The sequence below is a fragment of the Vanacampus margaritifer genome, chromosome 1 (genome assembly GCF_051991255.1).
Source record: "Vanacampus margaritifer isolate UIUO_Vmar chromosome 1, RoL_Vmar_1.0, whole genome shotgun sequence".
Classification (NCBI taxonomy): Eukaryota; Metazoa; Chordata; class Actinopteri; order Syngnathiformes; family Syngnathidae; genus Vanacampus; species Vanacampus margaritifer.
Genome location: NC_135432.1, coordinates 59,001,417 through 59,024,062, shown reverse-complemented (window position 1 = coordinate 59,024,062; position 22,646 = coordinate 59,001,417). Strand labels below are relative to the sequence as shown.

Sequence of the window (22,646 nt, the reverse complement as noted above, 5' to 3'; positions counted from 1 at the left end):
AACGCTTTGTTGCATTTACAAACAATCAAGTTACTTTCTTGCAATTCAAATGTAGCATTTCTTAACTGCTACTGAGGATACCTTTTTGAACTTTTAAAGACAATAGCTCACTATTTGACACTTCGGATGTTAAGCTCAGAACCCCAGGGTATTTTCTAGTTTGTTATTTATTTTACTTGATTTTTCCTTGATATTTTCCTCTTTGAAAATTGTTGGTTCTGTAGTTTTGTCCCAGAATAAAAACGCATTCATAAGTTTTTTTAAATCAATATTAACATGCACAACAAACATTATTTTTCTTTGGACCTGGTTATTATGCAAAATTCAAATCCTCTTTTGTTATATATATATATATATATATATATATATATATATATATATATATTTTTTTTATGGCTTAGCAACATGATAATGATATACAGGCGGATTGTGGAGGGCAGCTTTATCAAAATGCTGATAGTGGTCATGATTTGGGTTGGGTCATCGGGTCATTGTGTTTGTCCCTTATGATGATGTTGTCAGTTGCTATGCAGTTCATATGTCCTTTATAATGATGATGTATTTGTCACTCTTATTTTGTCATGTATGCCTTTATTCTGTCATATAGGCTGTGCCTTGCCCTAGCTGGAGTTTCTGAGTGACACTTTTGTCAGCAGGTCGAGGTTTCCTTTACCTGCTCTTCCGTGCAAGCTGCTCTTTCCTGTATTCAAGGTTGCTTCTATGCATCCAGCCCTCAAGGTTTATTTGTCAAGTGTCTTCTTTGAGACCACCTAAATCCAGCCCTACTCTTTGTTGTTCCTTTGTACTTTTGTACACGTTTCCCAACTCCCGTCCATGTCTTGCCTGAGTTTGGGTCCTAACTCTGCACCTCACGTGACAATAGTGACATTCAACAAAACACATTCCGCTGATATTCAGCAACCTTTGACATGTGAACTTAAGCTAAGAATACTAGCTAAGAGTAGCTCAGGGTAGCTAAGAGTGCAACCAAAAGTTACACAACACCTGACTTTTTTTTTTCTTCTTTTTTTTTTTCTTTCCTTTCTTTGGTCCTTCCTCGGGTCTCCTGACGGCCTCACGACTCTGGCTGGAAGTGTTCGGTTTAGGTGAACGGTATGGGATTTTTAAAAATAGGTTTTAGGTGAACTAATGAATACACACACACTCGCACGCACGCACATACACATTCTCACCCACATACAAAAAAAAAAGAGCAATGATGATGACATGTCAAATCGGTAAAATTACCGAATGAACAATACTGAGCTCTCCAGAAAAACAAAAAAACACCTGACTTCTTAACAGCTGCAGCTCTTTTGTCTTTTCTCTGCCGCTACATCTGTTAAAAGTTTTTACTATCTTTCCATCCCCTAACGCACACTAAAAACTACACGTACACGTTCCCCACGCCGGAAGTGAAGGAATTCCCACGTGGGTTTTGTGCTACAAAAATAACTTTTAAAATGAGCTCACCAGAGCCTTTGAAAAAGTGATCCGGCGAATCCCACTCTCGCTTCCTTTCATGCCGAGACACATGTCTTTATGCGCATCTCAGCTTGGCTCAAGAGGCATGGCCATCATTAGCTCGCTGTTAAATATTTCATACTGCCCTGACTACAAAGCAAGAGCAAGGCAGCGGACAAGAAAGAGAAGCAAAAGCAAAAAAGCAACACAAAAACAAAACAATGGCGGGAAGGCTGTTTTCTTTTTTAAGGGATTTTACCGTGACGAAAGCTTTTGGTAACAATGTTTATTTTTAGTGGGGGGGTGAACATTTTGCGTTTGGCTTTGAACTTCCAGGGTTACACGCAGGAAAGCAGCGTTTCTTCTCTCTTTTTTTTTTCTTTTTTTTTTCAAGAGCTCAGTATTGTTCATTCGGTAATTTTACCGATTTGACATGTCATCATCATTGCTCTCTTTTTTTTTTTTTTGGGGGGGATTTTGTATGTGGGTGAGTATGTGTATGTGTGCGTGCGTGTGAGTATTCATTAGTTCACCTAAAACCTATTAAAAAATCCCACACCGTTCACCTAAACCGAACACTTCCAGCCAGAGTCGTGAGGCCGTCAAGAGACCCGAGGAAGGACCAAAGAAAGGAAAGTGAAATCCAGCACCGACCAGACACCACCCACCGGGCCACCAACCAGAGTCCTTCACCAACCCCAGAAACATCTAAATTCCAACAAATCAGGGAGACCTCAAGAGACCAAAGAAGAGACTGAGGAGAGGAAGGAAGGACAGACGAAGCAGAGTGAGATCCAGCGTTTCTTCTCAATCACAGAAGTGAGTGACTTTTAGTACTGTACATACATTCACTTTTAAAAAGATAACACATTCAATAGAATAAAAATAATAAACGTAAAGTTGATATAGAAGAAACGTCAACAACACTTCAAGAAGGCCTATTTGCGTTTTTAGCCTCTGGTGATTTTCAGTCTGCTCTGAAGCAAAAGTCTCAAGGCGCTCTTTGTTAGCGGGGCATCGTGACACATCGTGTCCTCCCGGTAATTAAATCAGTTTCACAAAACCATTCCAGTGCTTTATGGCATTAGGAACTGGTGACACTCGTTTAGTCTATTCAGTCTGTGTGTCTCTCTTTGGATGGTTGAAAGCGGGCAAAAAAGACTGACAGATGTCCAAAGAGGTTCTTGTCCTGACGATGGCCAGTTTTGACCTTTGGGGGCTCAAGTGCGTTTCATGGGAATTATGCTACCATTGGATCAATATTTGCTTTTGTGTCTCAGTATACAATCCAATGTTTGTCTTCCACGAATACTTTTACTGCCCCTTACAGTGCTCTCCCAATAATGACGATTTTTATAAAAGATTGCAATTTTACTCAAATCACCCGCAACACAGATCCTGTTTCAAATTCATTCCTTTATTTTCAGCTATTTATTATCAGTCTAATGCGACCTGGACACAGACATATGAAGCAAAATCCAACCGTTTTTCTCCATCTCAGGGGGCGGCCATTTTGCCACTTGCTGTCGACTGGAGATGACGTCACAGTTGCTCGGGCAACGACCAATCACAGCTCACCTGTTTTCTGAAGCTGAGCTGTGATTGGTGGTTACCTAAGACCTGAGCAACCCTGACGTCATTTTCATTCGACAGCAAATGGCAAAATAGCCGCCTTCTGATATTGACTAAAAACAGCTGGATTTTGCTGTTTAACTCATATTCCACTAACGCAATATTAACCAAAATACCGTATTCAGACTAGTGGGGCTGCATAGAAATTATTATTGTCACAATGATATATATTTTTTTTGCACGGGTGGGGGTGGGGTTGACTTCCCCTTATATATCAAACTACCCTCCCCGAAGTCAACCAGGGTTGCCTCCAGCTCACCTGCGAGCCCAATGAAGATGGAAACATCATTTACATTCCTCTCAGCTTGTAACTATGAAAGTAAAACAGCATTTCTACATCTCTATTAACATTAAAACGTATGCCTTTACATTTTCCCAATAAAATCCAAACCGAAGTTATGTTTTTGATGATCAAACATCTGGTCTTCACTCAGATGTCTACTTGTTGTGAATTAATTGTGCATGTAAACATTGTTTGCTTTAATGGAGGCCAGATGTCTTAATATGTCCGTGCTGGTATGCTTTTGTCGAAACACCCTGAGGATCAAGAATTATAAAAAATATTATAGACACGTTTATACAGCATATCTGTCTTAAAATGAGCTGGGGTGGACCTATTTCATGCAGTGAGTCAGTGAGCCCTAATGGTGAGATTTTTTCACTTTGGCCAACCTCCCTGGCTGAAAAACTCATGTGTCATTAAGGCTATTATTTTTAATTAAGCCCCATTGTTATGTGTCACTATGCAGTGCAGAATAGCTCGCTCACGTTCCCATTTTCGGAAATAGGGAGATTAAAGGTTTACTGGGTCGTTTAATTTCACACTTTATGGGTGGGGAGGCACATAAGGACAGCAAAGAACAACTTTTTATTTTAAAATAAAAATAATAATTGTACTGATCTAGTCATTTATCCAAAATGTTTAAACTGTTGTGAATTTGTGAACCTGGGGGGGGGGGGGGGGAGAGTCACTTTGGCGTGCATTTTTGACAGTTTGACAGCTAAAGAGAAGAAGAATACTTCTGTTAATGCTAGAATGTTCACAAGCGTGAACTTGAGTTCAGTAATGTGACTTGCGGGGGCAATATTTCATCAGCTGCATGTATGCATAGCCATACACTAGATGGAAAGTTTAAAGATTGATTCATGGACTGATACGGAGATCAAGAAATTGATTTCTTCATGCAATTTACTGCAAACACAATGGTTTAGTAACCGGGATCACAAATTCTAATGTACCCCAGTTTACGCCTTTGTATGTATCTCATGTATGGGTAAAAGCGCAACAGTGAGCTACTTTTTCCTTTGTTACTTAACTTGTTTTGGTTTGGTTATATCACAGTTATCCCAGTGGGCATTTTTTTTCACCGAATTAACATCTGTGTGCATTTTCCATGAATGGGCGCAATCAACAACCAGATGCGGACTCAGTCGTTTGAATGCCATTCGAATGTTACAAGGCTGCCATTGCCTGTCATTTGATCCTAAAGGGGGCTAATTAATCAATTAGTATTTTGAACAGAGAAACACAAAGAGTGATGAGACGAGATCAAATGTAAATGCCAGTTTAATGTAGAGGATTTGTCTCGAAAATGATTCAACTGAAGTGTGTAGAGAAGCCAAAAATTGTACTCAAGTAAGAGTATTGTTACTTAAAGGGGAAGTAAACCTTAAACATTTCTTGGCAATAATATGTTATGTGACCTTTAGTCTAAACATGACGCGAGCGGCAAAATCCAGCCATTTCTATCCACCTCAGGGGGCGGCCATTTTGCCTCTTAGCCGTCGACTGAAGATGACATTACAGTTGCTCAGGCAACGACCAATCACAGCTCACTTGTTTTCTGAAGCTGAGCTGTGATTGGTTGTTTCCAGAGACCTGAGCAACTGTGATGTCATTTTCACTCGACAGCAAGTGGCAAAATGGCCGCCTTCTGAGATGGATAAAAAAAAAACAGCTGGATTTTACGGCTTAACTCATATTCCGCAATATTAACCAATACCGTATTTAGACTAGTGGGGCTGCATGATTTTTTTGGGGGGTTGACTTCTCCTTTAACTCATTCACTGCCATTGACGACTATAGACGTCAAAAATTCATTTAAACTATTTCTATTAGTTTAACTTTTTTTTTTCACTTTTGCTAACAACAGTATAAAAACCTAGAAAAAAAATATTGTAAATTTAGAACAGATATAAAATTTGTTTTATGAAGTTGAGCAGTGATTGGTTGTTACGTGAGACTTGAGCAATTGTGATGTTATTTTCTCTTGACAGCAAGTGACAAAATGGCTGACTTCTAATACAGATAAAAACTGCTGGATTTTGCTGCTTAACTCATATTCCACTAATGCAATATTAATCAAAATACCATATTTAGACTAGTTGGTCTGTTCAATTCAAATTTTTATTTCACTCTTTAAGATAAAAGAAATGAAAGGGGACAGAAAAAAGTAAAACTTGTTTTGTCTGCCCCTGATCAACACAAAAAAATAAAACACAAAATGAATGACAGCGAGCGGACAAGACGCTTTCAGTGCAACAATGCTAAATACTGCATAGAACATTATTGTCAATTTTTGGGGTGTTGACTTCTCCTTTAAGCATATGATTCACTAACTACAGTATATTACTAACCAAAAATAATAATACATTCAACCTTTATAAAATAACAGACATTTTTGGCCACAAGAAATAGTCTTTTTTTTTTTTTTTTTTTTTTAACAACAGCCAGAGATAGTTAGGGTTATTGTTCCAAATATTTTAAATACATTTAATTTAGTTTCAATAAATTTTGCTCACTTGAAAAGTGGGTGGCATCATCAAACAAAATGTACCCTGCTACAACAATGTAAAAAAAAAAAATAATAATAAAAAAAAAGATGAAATAGCTGGAATTCTGAACTTGTGTGGTCTCATGCGCCTACCAGTACACAACTATTAAATGATTCTTAAAATGATTAGGCGCAATCCCTGTGACTGCTTCGGTAAAAGTTTTTAGCTAGAGCTTCACATTGTTCTGGTATTTTAAATCCTGACCTCAAATTGGATCTTGTTGAGAGGATGAACTTAATAACCTTTTAACTATAGTGTTGTTGCGGAAATACTTTACAATGCAACCTTCAATTAAATGACAACATTGTGGGATGTTTTATGGGTTACAGAAGTGTTGATTGCATGTTATTGGACTTCTACCATGAGGGCCGTGTGAGTACACGTGGAAAATAAACACTCCGCTCATGGGCATTTTCCAAATCGGATAACTTGACCGGCTGCCGTCTGGTCCGCATGCTTGGCTTGAATCTTTTGTTTGTCAAGGACATCAGTCTGAGTGGTATTAGTTCACAACAACAAAAAGGCACAGTGGATTCTTGCAATCTCATAAACCCCCACGACACACAGTCTGGCTGTTTGTTTGTTGAAGGTTTTTTTAAAGTCAAATGAAATGACACAAAAGTTTTCATGAAGCTGAGTCTGTGTTCATTGGCTGTCAGTGGTGCAATGTCTTAATTTAGGGTGCAAAACCACGATATTGGACACATTTCAGATGCAGACCAAAAAGTCAAACCAACAGTTTAATAGAGTGCACAAACCTGCAAAAAAATGAAATTCTTCGAGACACTGAAAATTGAACTGTTCATGCCATTTTCAACAAGCAGCTTTGTACCCTAACGTCCACCCTTGATTTTAGGTTCTTTATTTTCAAGGGGCTACTTTCACCTCTGTTCTCAATCTCCTCTTCACCTCTCCTCCGCTTGACCGCCACTGCCATTCTTCAGGCCCACGACGCTCTCCAAATGCTTCGCTCTTACGGGAGGCAACTGATCATACATGTCAAAGCCCAACTGGGAGCCCCGTTTGGGCAGGCGGAATAGCAACAAGTGCTTCTTTAATTCCTGCGTTTTGAGAAAAAGACGATACAACTGAAGCACAAAAAACAAGCATTTTAAGTCACTGTAAAAAAAAAATACTAATAAAGCAAATTGTTCAATAAAAACACAAAAAAGGACCCAATTATTTAATAGACTCAAATGAAAAAATAATTGTACATGTAAAATTGTTTTAATGTTATAATTAACCATTAGTTTACCAAGATACATAAATATATGATAAATGTATAATGTTGTGTAAAATAGCAAAATAAGAAAAAGAAATGAAAACATAGTCGAAAAAACATGAGAGTTGCTCGTAATCAATAAATATCTCGTAGCCGTGTATGCAAGTGAAGAAGAATTTGAAAAGTGTGATGATATGCAGAAAAATAAAAAGTACCTCCTCTGTCATGTAGTAGATTTTCCTCAGCAGGCTGTGTCGTGCCGCCTCAAGTTCCTGGAAAGGATTAATTGAATTCAGATCAAAAGGCTCCACTGCATGCCAAAAGTGTTTTTACAAAGTCATCATCTGCATGCATGAATGAAGGCAGGCTAACAACAATAAAATGTCATCTAGAAGCAAAATACAATCTGTGACACCCCTGAAATCTCATCATCATAATTACAACCACAACCCATAACTGACAGCTACAGCCATATGCCGTATTCTTCGGACTATAAGTTGCTCCGGAGTAGCAGTCGCTGCAGTCAAAAAAAAAAAATGCATCATAAAGAAGAAAAAAAACATTAAGTCACATTTTGGGAGGAAATTTGGAAACTCAAACAAACGTTCAAATATTCCATTTGGTCATTCAGAGTGCCCCAAAAAATGAGTGCAAGGAGTTCAAGCAAGAGCTGCTGGTTGCTTGATAGGTTGCGTTCGGAAATGTATGAAAGGGGAACGTGTTCTGGTTCTCTGAGCACACACACTCAGAGTGATTTTCCAATCGCACCCGGCGTTGACGGCAGCAAATCAGTTCTGGACGAAACTTCCTACAATTAACTACAGAAAAGTTGTACTTTTTAGTTTAAAATGTCTTACCTTATCTAGACTCTCGTGTCACATTGTGGCCAAAAGTAGAATCCTGGCTGGTTATTGCATCTTTTTCTGCTGCAAATCCTTCTTGTAGTGTAAGGAAGCCGCATGGTAAACTAGTGATCATCACACATTTGTTGTCATGACTACTCATGTTCTTCTTCTTCCATTTCTGATTCTACTTTCTTTTGGCGGTTGGCCAATACTTGTGGCGTATTACCGCCACCTTCGGGCCGCCGGCAGTAATGCACCTAAAGTATTTGCCAACTGCCAAAACAAAGTCAACACAATTAGGGAACGAGGATTTTGGGTGCCAGTGCGAGCTCTAATTTATATATATACAAGGGTGACTTATAGACTAGTCCGAAAAATAGAGTAATCATAAATTATTGATGAAGATCCTAAATTGCCCTTAGGTGAATGTGAGTGTGAATGGTTGTTTGTCATTATGTCCAGTCCAGGATCACAGATAAGTCATCTGGGCCGTGCTCCAGGACAACCGTGACCCTTGTGAGAATGAACAGGATGGATATTGAGGATTTGTCCAAATGGTAATATAAAACAATTTAAGTACACAGTGAAATCTTGAACGATCACAAAATAGGTCACATTAGGACAGTTAAAACGTAACTGTAGGTTTGGGTTCTGCAAATAATTGGTTGTGCAAAATAGATCAAGCTATCCTGCTGAAATCTTCACAGAATAATTCCATAAATACACCGTAAAACGGAAACCAATTTAATAAGCCTGTAGCCCAAGCCATCTACCTGCTAAATACTTGCACATGTGGCACAGGACAGGGCTTGCACACAGTAAGTCAACGGCCACAATCTAGGACCTTAAGCAGGACACATAATGGGGCCGAATTTGAGCATTTACACAAAGCCCCAATTGTCACATGCTTCTGCAAGACTATCCTCAGCAATTATCACGTGTGACCGGAAAATGTAAAAAAAATAATAATAATCTGAAATGGTGATTCATTTCTTCAGTGACCATGTTCTAAAAACACTTGTGTGTCAAATCATCTTGGCACTATTAAAATGGAATAAATCCAATCAATCTGTTCCAGCCCCTCTGACTGAAAAAAAATAAAAAATAAAAATCTTTTGGTTTAATGTTACACCTTTAGACTATCAATACGAGGCAATTTCTTTAACATAGGAATAAACCCACCTGCGCCGCAGCATCCTGAGAGAAGACAAAAGCGTTGACATGAGCCAGAGCCACCACATACAGGAAGGGACACCAGGAAGGCTTCAAGGCCCCGGTGACAAGAGAGCGGAAGTAGAGACGAACCAGAGGGAGGGAGTCTTCAGGGGGGGAGATGAATCGCGCCACGGGGATGGCAAGCTTCCATTCAAGAGGTACGACAATGTTATTAAAGAGGCACTCAATAATCAAAGACTGCAAAAAAAAAAAAGGCTTGTCACCTGTTCCTGGGTGACACCCAATGACCTCAGAATGCCCACATGTTCCCCAAACAAGGCCAACCTCAAGGTGGCGCTGTACCTCCTCTGCAGGGGCAACAGAATCCAGCAACCAAAGAGGCGGTCTCCAAACGACACGGCCTCATATTGAGTCAAGAGGGCGCAGTACAAATCCTGGAAGGAGGCCAGACCTGGAGGGGGGATGCTGAGGTCTAAACTTTCCAGTCTTGATGGCCTGCATGAGGGAAACGTGTGAGTGAACGAGGTCATTGTCGCTGAACAGTAACAAGCGCTTAGCACATGCATAAAAAAAAAAAATCTGAATAAGCAAATGTTTTACCAATAATTAATGATAAATCAAATCTCATATCACAATATAATATGTGCAGTTATAACAATTGCATATAATAACCCAGTATTCTAATCATACCGACAAATATGTATCAAGTATTCAAAAATAACAATGCTCATGAAAGTTTACGGTTATTGTTGTACTTGGCATACATGAACTGTATCATACAGATAATACAGTACAATATTGGGACTAGTTTAAAAGTTTAGGGTGCCTTTTTTAAATGTTAAATTAAAAAATAAACTAAGTAAATATGTCCTTATAAATTTCTACAGTAAATACAGTTTCCCAATATTACAAAACAATTCAAATGTTAAACTTGCCCTTATCTTTTAATTTCAAACGAAAACAAAAAGTGCCGAGAGTTCCTAGGCTCAACAGCATCTCTAACAAAGTTAACTGAAAATTGACACTATTTCTCCCCTTAACTTAATACAGTTTTCAATTGATCTCTTATCAGCCATCAGATTTTTTTAAAAAGTCCAATGCCAAATATCGGCGCTAATAATCTTGCGCTCCAATCGGTCTGTCCATATAACAGAGTGCCTTATTTTGCTGCAGAATGATGTATTCTTGTGCAAACCTGGATAGTAGCCGGAACAGACCCCACGTCAGTTTCTGAACCGGTTTCTCCAGGAACAAATCACTGGAACACAGGAACACACAGGACAGCCGGGCCAGCTTTGAAACTGGAAGGATTACCTAAGAATATCAAATTCCTTCCTTTAGGAATATGTTCTCCTTAAATAGACCTTTACATTCTCTTACTGTACCTTAAGGGCTTCCTCCCGCCAGACCTCCAGCACCAGCAGCCATTGCAGACATTGGGTTACTGCCAGCAGAGCCCCCTGGGGCAGCTCCTCCACAGAGAGCCCTCCACCTCCAGAGACCCCAGTTTTCTCATACAGGCTGACGAGCGGAAGAAAAGGCCAGTCTGATGGCAGGGTGGGCCCGGACAGCTCTGGGAGGAGGTGGGATTTGATCCAGGGGTTGCGGCCGAAGAGAGCGTCCTGGGAGACCAGCACGGATGGCTCCAGGTAGGCCAGGTGCGTGAGGAAGCAGCCACGGATGGAGGGCAGGTTGGCGCAGGCTTCCCTCAGGAGACTTCCCACGATTTGGAGGGAAGGAGAGCTGTGATTGCTCGTTTCCTCATGGAGCTGCATTTCCCTCAGCTCAATAGCCTCTGGACCGCCACTGTAGCTCTCCCTAAAGAAATTATTAGAATTGAGTGAGGTTGGAGATATAGATGATATTAGAGCATAACTATTCATGTACATCCTTTTTTTAAAGCAATTATGCTCACAGAAATGTTTCAAGCCTAGCGTGTTCTATTGCCATAAAAACATGGAGCTTCCCAAAAGAAAGTCTTTTCTTTCATTAGGAAAATGGTATATTTCTATCTGTTTACGTTTTGCAGCAATTAGAAATAGAATATTGCTAAGTTTCATCATTATTCACATATCTATTTAGAATTGTGAGTAAGTAAGCTTTTTTTCAACATGGAACTGGTTGATCTCTTTTGCTCTGCTTCCCCCTGCTGACCGTTTGTGTAATAACTACCATTTCTTCAACCATTCTTTGCAGTTGAGAGGCTGCATCAAAGCCTTCTGTATGCTCTAGCATAAAAAAAATAATAAAATAAAATAAAAAACGTATAAATACGTCTTTGGGACACTTTAAACTTTTATAACAGAACGTAGTTATACGTTTTCGGGAGCAAATGAGGTAAGAATTCTAATTCTAAAGAATGTTGAATACTGAAATTGAAATGTAGATTTATTTGTACTGCCTATCAAAAGTCTGTAGCATTTCTTTTAATATTTTTAAATAGTGTTGAAAAGCTGCATATCTTTTGCTATAAAGCAGCTAAAGATTGTAATGCTATCAGTGACCATGAGTCATTTTGCACTATCACGTTTATATTTGCATTGTTGGGCAAAGTTATCGGGAAATACGCGTTTGAGGTTGGGCTAATTGTGCCTATCGTGTCCTTTTTTTTTTTTTTATTGAATAACAACTTAAGATAGTAATTATCGTGACAGGCCTATTTGGCATTATAGGATACTGTAAACAGTATGTTTAATATTGCAATCATTGTTGGTAAAGCATCACATTCATCTGAGAAGTCATAAGATGAGTCATGGGAGAGGAATTACAAAAATAATCAGATTCGCTAATTTGGTTTTGTTTTGGACACTTGCCATCATTTTTGCTGAAAAGTTAGATCATTACAATGTTTTGATTATAAAACCATGTAAGAGTTTTAATCGTATTTGCTAGCGCTGTAAACAAGTGAAAGCTGTGATAAGAAACTAGTTTTAAAGAAGGCAAAAAGGTTAAGGACAGCTAGTTTAAAGTTTATCAGTCATTCATATCACATTGCGTCAAAGTGAGTCGAATAACAACCTAAAAACTGTATGAGTGTGTTGAGTAGCGCTCAAATAAAGAGCATGGATCATCTTGTTTTTTTTTCTTTTTAAATGGGTCATCTGCTGCTTTGATGAAATACATGAGGCTTTATCCAACAGGACACTCACCATATGAAGTCCTTGCTGAAGACGATGGTGGAGAGCAGGCCATGAGCAAGGTGCTCGCTGCCAGGCAATAACCATGGGAGAAGAACCAGTGCCACCTGGTGGTAGAGCGGGGCATGCTTTTCCACTTGTGGCTCAATGGAAACCTGAGAGACAAGAAAACAGCTTAATTTTGACTTAATTCAATTTAATCAAAATTAAACGAACTGTTTGAACCTACTGATCGATATGCCAAGCGCAGCAGCAGGTAGATGAGGTGGTGCTCGTGACGGAGGAGCCACGACCAGGTATGCGTCAGGGTGGGTGTTGCCTGACTGACAATTTGCAGGTAACCAATCACAGGCTCTGACACAAGGAGGCTAGTGAACTACAAGAGATGTTGCAAACGTGTAAGTACAACAACCAAAAATTATTTTGCATATTTTGCAGTTTTTATGAGCCGAATGAACAGTCTTTTCTATAAAAAAATAAAAATAAAGTTTCATCTAGCAAAAAAAGTGTCCACAAAGACTTGTTAAATTAGTGTCAATCTCCTCTAAAACTTCAACATGACTAACCTTACAGATGAGGCCTTTGTGGATGCCTGTGATAGTTTTCAAGAGGAGCGTCAGGCTTGTGAGGAGAGGAAAGGGAGAGGTGTGAGACATCAAGCCTGGACGGTCCCTCCATCCTTGGCAAGCCAAACCAGGGAGGCTGGGAGAGATGTCCAGATCCATATGACCAGACCGGACATTGCATACTACTGAGGAGGACCTGGTAGCAGAAATAGTGAGGATTTGAGAATTGAATTGTAATTATAAGGACAGTACAGTCTTCACAACAAATCAAACATACGTCAGGTTCTTCATCAGGTCTTGCACAACACTGTGGGACATCAGAGGAAGAAGAACCTCAGAAGTCAGCTGCTCCAGTTCGTGAAACGTTTCTACTGGTTTGAAACTGTTCTGAAGAAAAAACACAACTGTAAATACTCGTAATATTTAGGTTTTGATCTGAGCATCACAGGAACAGCTGCGATCATGTGAATTTGAATGTATGTCGGGGACTGTTAACTTCAATTAGCCTGTAATGTCACTACTAAGAGACAACAGTAGAAGATGAGAAGAACCTGTTTGGAGAGCTGATGGTAGAAGGCATCAAAGTAGATCAGGTAAGCTGGCATCAGTGCCAGGCAGCTCTCTCTCTGTTGTGGATCATCAAGACACTGTACAAAACTCTTCAAATGGCCCACAAGTGGTGCCGGCAATCCTGTGACATGCCCCCATGACACCAGAGGAGGAGGAGGACATTCATCTCCTGAAGAACTAGAAAAACAGGAGGAGAACAGAAAGACCATCGGGAAATTTTAAAAATGGATGGAGCACTGAACGAATAGCCGAATTTGATGAAGTAAGCAACTTGAAGACTAGATGAGAGATTTGTGAATGCTAAACGAGGGAACATTTACAGCTGTCACTTTATGACCCCAAAAAATGCTAGCGTGACAACACTTTTGTCACTTTTTCATTGGTTAACAGATTAATAATTTTACAGCATAATATGTATTGTATTGTATATTACAGTCACCAAAACATCAAGGACAATCAAATTAAAATAATCTGACATCATCCCCCTACATTGCATTTTATTTCAGGATTGTTATGATATTCTGTCTTAATCTGCACTTTAGCCCATGCCATGCACCTTCTGAAGAATATGCTGTTAGTCAGGTGTAATGGACCCAAGTCTTTTTTTCTTTTCTTTTTTTTTACCTGACCATGCCAGCCTGCAGTTCCTGGTGGCAACCGGCAGTATGTGTGACCTGAGTAAGCAACACGAGCAGAGCCAAAACCTTCTCGAGCTGCAGATGCATCAGAGGGTCGGAGAGAGCCAGCGTTTTATGAACAGACTGCAACGCCATCACTAAGGCTGGATACAAGTCTCTGTGGAACATCACCAATCACAAGATAGCACAGTTAGTCATCGCAGTCTGATGAAATGAGGATGAATCAGTGGTTTGGCATTCAAGTATTTTACGTCTTTGGTGAGCAAACATGCTAACTTCGGCGGTAAATCTTCAAAATGTTACATACATGTACAAGTCGCATGCTTGACCATAGCCGGCTGCCACAGACCACATCCTGTAAGCTTCTGTGGTGATCCTGAGGGCCTTACATGGCTCCAACGGGAGCTCGCCGGGCTCGGCGCCGAGCAGAAGAGACAGACGCTCCCTAACGCCCGCGGAGTTCAACTGTAGAGAACAACAATTACTGAAGCGTACTAAACTTAAACAATGTGAGCTTGCGAACAACACGTACCAATCTGGCGCATGCATGTCTGCCAGAAGTAGCCAAAACTCTTAAGAGCTTCATAGCGCAAGCAAGTGGGAGTCCATAAACAGACTGAGGGAAGGAAAATGATGGCATTGTCCAGGAAGTGGGAAGGAACTCCGACATCACTGTCTCCATCAAGCGAGGACAGTCCAACACCTAAAGAGAATGTGTCCACAATAAGATCCGATAGTAGGAAAAAAAAAAGCCAGATTCATGAGGTGATATATGGTGGCTACCAGAGTTGCAGATGTCAAAGAGTGTCTGGCGATACGGGTTAAGATCGCCAGGATATCCTGAACAACCCGGGGAGAGGGTCGGACAACTTCAAGGATGTAACGTAATCTGGGGAGAAGTTTCATTCTCAGGAGACCCTGAAACAAAAACACAACACAGAGATCAGAAAGAATTAGCAGAAAAGTACTTCATTCATTTTATTCTTATCTAAACCATACGAATGCCCCTACTCCCTAGGATGTTTGAGAATTTTACTCTTAGGCGCCTTGGCAGTGCCCAGAAAAGAAAATGGCACCTCTCCAGCAACCCAGTTTTAGTACACTTGAATATCAGAGCCAGTGCCGCTAAATGTAATACTGAAAACGAAATCACCTTGACAACATCCTGCCCAGCCACGTCATGATCCGTCTTCCTCTCCTCCCTCTCCTTGGCAGTCTCTTTCAAACTTTCATCCAGCCCTTCATCCTCCTCCTCTTCTTCTTCCTTCTGGGATGGCAGCAGGGGGAAAGCGGCCAGGCCACGAAACCAGTGGAAGGTGAAGTCCAAACACTCCTTTGAGGCAAGAAGTCAATCTTGATGTAAATATTTGTCTATCTAAGTTAGGTATTCTGTTTGGAATCCTTGTAGTCTTACTTCATCTTCCGTGCACACCAAAAGTGCTCGGAGTGCATGCACGGCGGCGGCCATCACTCCCTCCACGCCATCGTCCAGCGCAAAGCGAAGCAGGAAGAGCAGGCCGGCGTCCAGCAGAGTGGCCAACACGCTGCCTTTCAGGGTTGAACGGTAGTCTCCGGCGCGGGCCTGCGTGCCGTGTTAACACGTGAGGAAGGCATGCCATTGACATGCCTGAGACTGTGCGCGTGTCTGTGTACCTTTGAAAGGATATTGCGGAGGGTGCTGAGGGCCAAACTCCTTTGTTGGATGAGTTGACTGCGAGACAGAAGGAAAAGCTCCTGTAGGGAGTAACCTGCACGCTGGGGGGGGGGGGGGTAATAATAACTGCACTGAACAGGAAAAAAAATACCTGATTGTGATGTGGTTATACCTGGAGAACCCAAGAACCCTTTTCTTCTTAGGAAAATTATGAATTATACATTAAATGACTGCTATAAGTTCACTGAACACCAAAATATATGTTTTTTCAATTTTAACCCTTGTTTTTTGAACTAGCTCAGAGTTGCTAATTTATCAAAATATATATATAAAACATACTCCTAGGGATTCTGTAACATGATATGAAATAGATTAACAAAAAAAAAAAAATTTTACCATCTGATGGTTTGCTGAGAAGATGGTTTTGTTTGGATTGATTTCCAGCTCAACATAACAGCATGTTGCCAGCCATCTTGTCACCACCACTCTGGCTCATGTAAGTGCAATATTCATCCACTAGATGGCCCCATGCGGGGGTCAGAAGTGGCACTCTAGACTTTTGAAGTTAAATTTGTAAAAAAAAAAAAAAAGAAAAGAAAAAATGTCTTTGTTATTTGAGTAGCAGAATCTATAGGGGCCAAATTTGACCCCGTGGGTTCTCCAGGGTTAAATCCACATACAAAGTGTAATGACACACTGCAATGCTCAGTTATGGACTGCAGTACCTGATAATGAGATGTTGGTAGCTTATGCTAAATGTTAAAGATACTAAAATCATATGAAGATGTATATCTTAAGATACCTCAGGCTCGTCTCCATGGTGGTGCAGGCCCAGGTGGGTGGGCAAATCCTCCGTGGGAGGGATTAGGGTTCCGTTAAAATCAAAACGGGCCTGCATCGCCTAAAGAACAGAAAAATGCACAATGTGTTGTCTCAGGTTAGGTCAACTTGAGTGCAAATTATTATAGTTGCTCTTCGAACCTGCTTGGTTCGAGATTTTCGGGGTGCAGGAATGTCCCCCATCCACTCCAGCTTCTCGCTCTCCACTTTATCCATGTGCACCCATTCCTTCTGAGGCTTCACGGGCAAATCTAGTCAAACATAAGAACATGGGAATCTTTATTCATTCAAACTGATCTGCAATTCTTCTTCTAAAATAAAAGAGAGACAAAGACTGCTCATTATCTTAAGCCTAATGACAGCTGACGAAATGGCTGTGTAAATTGTTCTGGGGAAACGGAATTGTTCTGTTGAAAACCAGAGTAAGAACCTCTTCATTTGATCCAGGAGCAACACTTTCATCAGGGCTAAGTGTAACCACAAAGCAGTCAGCAAAGTGACTTCCCAGCTAATCAAACAAAGTAAAGCCAGTGTTTAGCTTGATGCATGGAATTCGGCCATGCAGCAAAATCAGCCCACTTGAATGATATCATTATAGCATGGATGCTTGGTGTGAGAAGGAGCAGGGAAGTACCATGACAGAGATAGATGAGGGAAAAACAAGCAAAATCTTGAAGTTAGAACAAAAGCAAGAACAGGGGTAAGGTGTAACTCCTCTTGTGGCCAGCAGAGGGCGACCAAAAACAAGCCTCATTGAATCTCATTCCATCTTGAGAGAACCTTGAATTTTCTATATGCACCCCATATCAAAACACATTCAAAATGAATGCTTAATTAGTAGATTGGCCAGGTCACTTTTGCAAAAGAGATTGTAAATCCTAATGAGTTTTTTTAACCTGGTTAAGTAAAGATCCATAAACAACATTTATGTCATATTATTTATTATATTATCGGTACATGGAAGAGTGAGGTTACAGGGAGAAGAGACCAAGAAGGTGGAGGAGTTTAAGTATTTAGGATCAACAGTCCAGAGTAATGGACAGTGTGGAAAAGAAGTGAAGAAGTGTGTGCAGGCAGGCTGGAACGGGTGGAGAAAAGTGTCAGGTGTGATAGAAGAGTTTCAGCTAAAATTAAAGAAATGATTTTTGGACTCAATGAACCTAACATGCATGTTTTTTTTAAATATGTGAAGTCAAAGTACTGGAAAAAGCCAACACAAATGTGGGGAGAACAGGAGCCAAGATTGTTATATTCAACAAAAACATGCATTTTGTATTTACAACATTGCTAACAAAGTTAGATATACAGTATATATTTTGCTGAGTGTCCGTCTCGGGCGGAAGTTTTCTTTCGTTTTGAGACACAACATAATCAATTAGTACTTGACAGAGACAATTTATGGCACGGACAATGTCAGGGATGAAGATGGAGGAAGTTGTCAGGCATCCAATTGAATGCATCTTCTTGACAGAGTGGGACGGAGTCCAGTGTCTCATCTGGCGCTCAAAGAATTCAGACTAATTAAAGGATTTCTCAAGCTCAGCAATGTTTACAAAGTGAAGTGCAACATTAATATATCTTGAGTGCATTTAGTTCATTTGGATCTCCCAAAGCCAAAAACAACAAAGAAGGTGAAAGGAAATAAGGTTTGTTTTAAAAAAAAAAAATCATCATACCAATCATGGCAGATCGGGGCGACAGTTCCTCTTCTTCCTCCTCTTCCTCTTCCATCTTCACTTCTTTGGGTTCCGGAGGGGTCGCAGCAGCGCTGGTGGAGTCGGAACTGAGATGAACACTTTGCTGGCTGCTTTTGCCCTCTGGGCGCTCGCGTGATGAGGAAGAAGCCAGGGCGCTCGCATCTCTACGGGATCGAACAAACTCCACCAGCCTTGGATCTGGCATGCAGAAATAATTGTTTTGAACAAGAGGACCGACATCATGGGAAAAACAAAGGCCTTTGTGCACAGGCTTCATTAAAAATCATGTCAAGTTACACCACCAGTGATGGATGCAAAAGCCTACCAAGCTGTGATAAGAGCCTCTCTTGTTCCTCTAGTATCTCAGACTGGGACATTGCCAGGATCTTCCCCTGGTTCTCCCTGTGGATCCTCATGGTCTCCTGTGAACTATTGGGACACCCGAGTCCTTCACCAGACACCAGCCTTGGACTTGACGCTGGAGATTGAACTGCCAAGGAAGAATACCTTGAATCACTCAACTGAACCAAGTACCTGACATCTATTAGTAGGAGGTAGCGGGGAGGCCCATTTTTATAACAACATTAAATATAATCATGAATAAATAAGATCACTTGACAAAAATATGCCTAAAAATTAGGGGTGTTGTCAGGCGATTAAAATTTTTAATCGTAATTAATCGCATGACTTCAATAGTTAACTCAAGATTAATCGCAAATTTTATATCTGTTGTAAATGTACAATATTTTTTTTAGAGTTTTCATAAAAGTGGAAGAAAAAAAGTAATATAAATATAGCTGCATCTTTTAGTCATTAATACAGTAATAATTCATAATAATTCATAAAATGAAGTTAAAATTAAAAAGATGTATTGTACCGTAAAAAATGAGTGTGATATTGATTTGTTGGTCATTTTTCTGCCACTAGATGGCATAATTGCATTTGTAAGACGATGACATTTCAGTGCATTTTTCTTTTCATATTAAGAGCTTTCTATTCTTTAACATGGAAGTAACTTTTGAAATTATCCACATTTTTAAAATTGTAAAATACAACTCGACCCCAGTCTCCACAAATATATGCATTATTATTATATTTATTACTACTAAATTTTGACGTAGACGTGTCTGCTGCATTGCGACTGGAATTCCCCCAGTACAGGCTTGTGGTGTTAAAGGAACTTTATATAAATTTTAAAATTAGCGCACTAATTTTGACACCCCTGATTAAAATATATATATATTTTTTTTTTTATATAAATTAATATATAGATAATTACATTACTTTCATATGTCTTATCTAATGGCAGTATCAGTTTTAGTAAAGTAAATTCCAGGCGCAGTACAGTACCGGTATTTTAAAACATGATATTTTCAAGTAAGGAAGACTACTTACGGTCTCCAGTGTGATAAGACATATCAATTTCCATAAGCCTCTGAAGAGGAAGCTTCTGCTCCGCAGGTCTGTGTTTCGGTGTAACTTGAGATGCAAAGGCTAATGGCAGCTTTCCCTCTTTTAGCCTCTGAGCTGCAATCTGTTGCGCAAAGATGCTCTTTTTCCCACCCGCGGCCGACAGAGGCACCTGCTTGAAAAAGGTGAGAGATGTGCACCATTTAGGGATCATGCATCTTTTTAATGACTTTTCGAAGCACACGTCTATGTGTAAACATAGGGAAGACATTATTATAATGAATCCAAATAATTCCATTGAAAGTAAGTATGAAATTCTAATTATGTTTTTTTTTAGCAGTAGAATAAGACAAAGTAAAAAATACACTTTGCGTACAGGCACAACTCAAGTCTATCGCTCACCATTTAGGTGGTTTCCAATTTTAGTAGATTATTTTTGAGTATTGTTACCTGAGTGCCGCTTGCTGAGCGATGCAATGCTTTGGGAAACGCCATGCCAGTAAATTCCGGTAGTGATATTGGAATGGAGCTGGTATCTCGCTCCTTCAAAGAAAGGAAGAGTCACACAATAAATAATTCATGAAACTACCAAGGGGGGGGGGGGGGGGGGGTCTCAAATTGTTAGTTTTAGGAAATTCAACTACATTCGACTTTTGCAATTTCCTTACAACCATTTTCTCCTGGCTTTGTATTTAGTGACTCTTGCTAGAAACAATTATTCATAATTCTCATCGTAAAGACAGACTTTAGGGGAAATTGTGGTTTAAGGGCACTTACAACAATCTTGGACAGAACTGCACTGATGTGAGTATCCTGTCTGTCTAGGATTTCCCCTGCATCCTCGTCCTCAAAGGTGACGCGGCTGTTTTTGACGCGGGATTTCTTAGGAGGCGCTGGTGTCAGGGATGGAAGTTGGTCCGGAAGATCTGGAAATAATGTAATTTATATTTATTACAGAGCGGTGACTAAATTGTGGAATTATCAAATTAATCTATAAATATTTTAATAATCGAATAATCATCTAGAGCCATTATTTACTCAAAATTGTTCTCAAAATTTCAGCCACTTAACAGTAAATAATGATATACTTATATTTCTGTAGTCCTCCATGAAAGCAAATGTATTATCTTTGTGTTATTCCAAAATAAATTTTTGCAAACATCTGCTTTTACTTTTTGGGGAGGAAAACAAAGATCAATATTTTTACAATATTTACACACCAAACCAGAAACCGAATACTAATTAGTTTGTACATTTTCTGCACAGTCAATTTGAAATAATGTAATATTGTGAATAATTGACTAGAAATTAAAACTTTTTATTTATTTATTTTATTTAATCTGATTAATCAACAAAATAATCAACAGATTAATCGATTATCAAATAATAAACATTAGGTGCACCCCCCAATTTATAAAAAATATAATTGATTTTGTTGACTGTCTGGTTTACAATTTTAACCATCTAACCTTCTATGGTGACCACATCCCTCTGACTTTCTGGCTCGCGACCATTATGATCCTCCTCAGGGTCCACTCCCATCTCGCCCCGCCTCTTGTCGGGGCGGCGGACCACATTGGCAGCGGACTGAGCTCTAGATTTGATGAACTCCTCCTGCTCCCTCAGGAGGTCCGCCTCCGAGCCGCCCGGCTTGGGACGTCGCAGCATCCCTCTGGAGAAGGACAGAATCAATCAATCAATTCTTGAAAAGGATATGCAGTATGTGCATGAGTACTAAAACATATTTTTTTACTCTAATGATATTGTGGTTTACAAAAAAATATATATATACAGTATATATTTGAATAAGATAAATTATATGACCATTTATAACAAAATACATTTGTAAAATAAGAAGAAGATACCAATATAGTAGATAAATTATGGAAAATCTGATTGGCTAAAAGTAAGGACAACACATAAATACGTTTTAAGGTCTAATCTGTTAAAAGATCAAGATCAAGACAAAAAGTGAGTCTTGAACCTCCCCTATTAAAATATCAAGGAAGAAACCATTTCCTATACTGCTTGTCCTCATTAGGGGTTCAGTTAAACTGTACCTAATCCCATCTGACTTCGGGTGAGATGCTATATACACCTGGATTGATAGCCAGTCAATCGCAGGACACAATCAATAATCATTCATCTCGAATGCAGGAGGAAGTCAGCATGCAAGGAGAAAACATGGTATTCGAGAAACAAATACACAAACTTCACAACTGTGAGGCAGACATGATAACCACTAGTTAGTCACCCCGATTGCAGAAACTACAACCCTGCACCCATTTTGTGTAGCACTTGTCCTCTTGATGGACTGGAGCCTATTCCAGTTCACTTTGCAAACTGTGGGTACACCCTTGACTGGATGCAATCCAACTCCAGGGCAAATGGAGACAAACAACCGTTTACATCACAATCAGATTTATAAACAATTTAGATTTTGATATTTTCAATTCAAGTTGATCTCTCCTAGGAGACATCCTTAAATTCATCAATCTGACAATTTGGTTCAACTCATCAGACACACAAGTATTTGAAAACAAATTCACGTGTGGGGGACATTTAGATGGAACCCTTAAAAATGATAGCGACGTCTCTGTAAAGACGTCAGAACCAGTGTTACTCCTGCTTCTATTCTATTATTCTGTGTGAGTTGTATCATGACTGGGCAAGCTACAACTCCAAACGTACAACAACCTCGCTTGATAGAGTAGTTTCGTTATCACGTGTGACGAGGTTCACATCAGAATCCAACAAAGGGGACCGAACGGTTCATTTTACCTCTTCAATCACAACAGTTTCGTTATATTTATCAAAACTAACTCATCACATTATAAACACAACAACGCCGCTACTATACAGACGTTTTAAATGTGCTCTAGAGCTGGGAGCTAACCTTTAGCTGAGCGACGACAGACTAGCGAAAACACGGATGCTCTGTGAAGTGACGCAGTGAAATT

General features: G+C 39.8%; 1 protein-coding gene and 1 long non-coding RNA gene across 4 annotated transcripts; one reads left to right on the top strand and one right to left on the bottom strand.

Annotated features, from left to right (window-relative positions):
* Positions 1 to 1,258: 1,258 nt before the first annotated feature.
* Positions 1,259 to 9,317, top strand: LOC144043759 (uncharacterized). Its single transcript, XR_013291157.1, has 3 exons — positions 1,259 to 1,977; positions 2,050 to 2,283; positions 9,169 to 9,317. It is a non-coding gene; the product is annotated as an uncharacterized LOC144043759 (long non-coding RNA).
* Positions 6,659 to 22,645, bottom strand: rpap1 (RNA polymerase II associated protein 1). 3 transcript variants are annotated; one of them, XR_013291154.1, is made up of 28 exons: positions 22,583 to 22,645; positions 21,156 to 21,358; positions 20,464 to 20,612; positions 20,137 to 20,229; positions 19,672 to 19,861; positions 18,602 to 18,766; positions 18,256 to 18,474; positions 16,721 to 16,830; positions 16,542 to 16,640; positions 15,739 to 15,840; positions 15,500 to 15,667; positions 15,239 to 15,418; positions 14,869 to 15,003; positions 14,618 to 14,788; positions 14,393 to 14,550; positions 14,072 to 14,242; positions 13,429 to 13,624; positions 13,155 to 13,264; positions 12,878 to 13,073; positions 12,541 to 12,687; positions 12,324 to 12,466; positions 10,560 to 10,992; positions 10,370 to 10,488; positions 9,438 to 9,669; positions 9,181 to 9,357; positions 8,011 to 8,120; positions 7,369 to 7,425; positions 6,920 to 6,992 (listed from the first exon to the last, which is right to left on the bottom strand). XR_013291154.1 is itself a non-coding variant. In XM_077557673.1 (27 exons), the coding sequence occupies exons 2-27, from the start codon at positions 21,352 to 21,354 to the stop codon at positions 6,837 to 6,839; spliced, it is 4,275 nt and encodes a 1,424-aa protein (XP_077413799.1). In that variant the 5' UTR covers positions 21,355 to 21,358; positions 22,583 to 22,645; the 3' UTR covers positions 6,659 to 6,836. The 3 variants fall into 3 exon arrangements, 2 of the variants coding, with proteins under 2 accessions (XP_077413799.1, XP_077413807.1); XM_077557673.1 differs by lacking the exon at positions 8,011 to 8,120 and having other exon boundaries at positions 6,659 to 6,992; XM_077557681.1 differs by lacking the exon at positions 8,011 to 8,120 and having other exon boundaries at positions 6,659 to 6,992; positions 19,672 to 19,858.
* Between the last annotated feature and the right edge of the window lies 1 nt (position 22,646).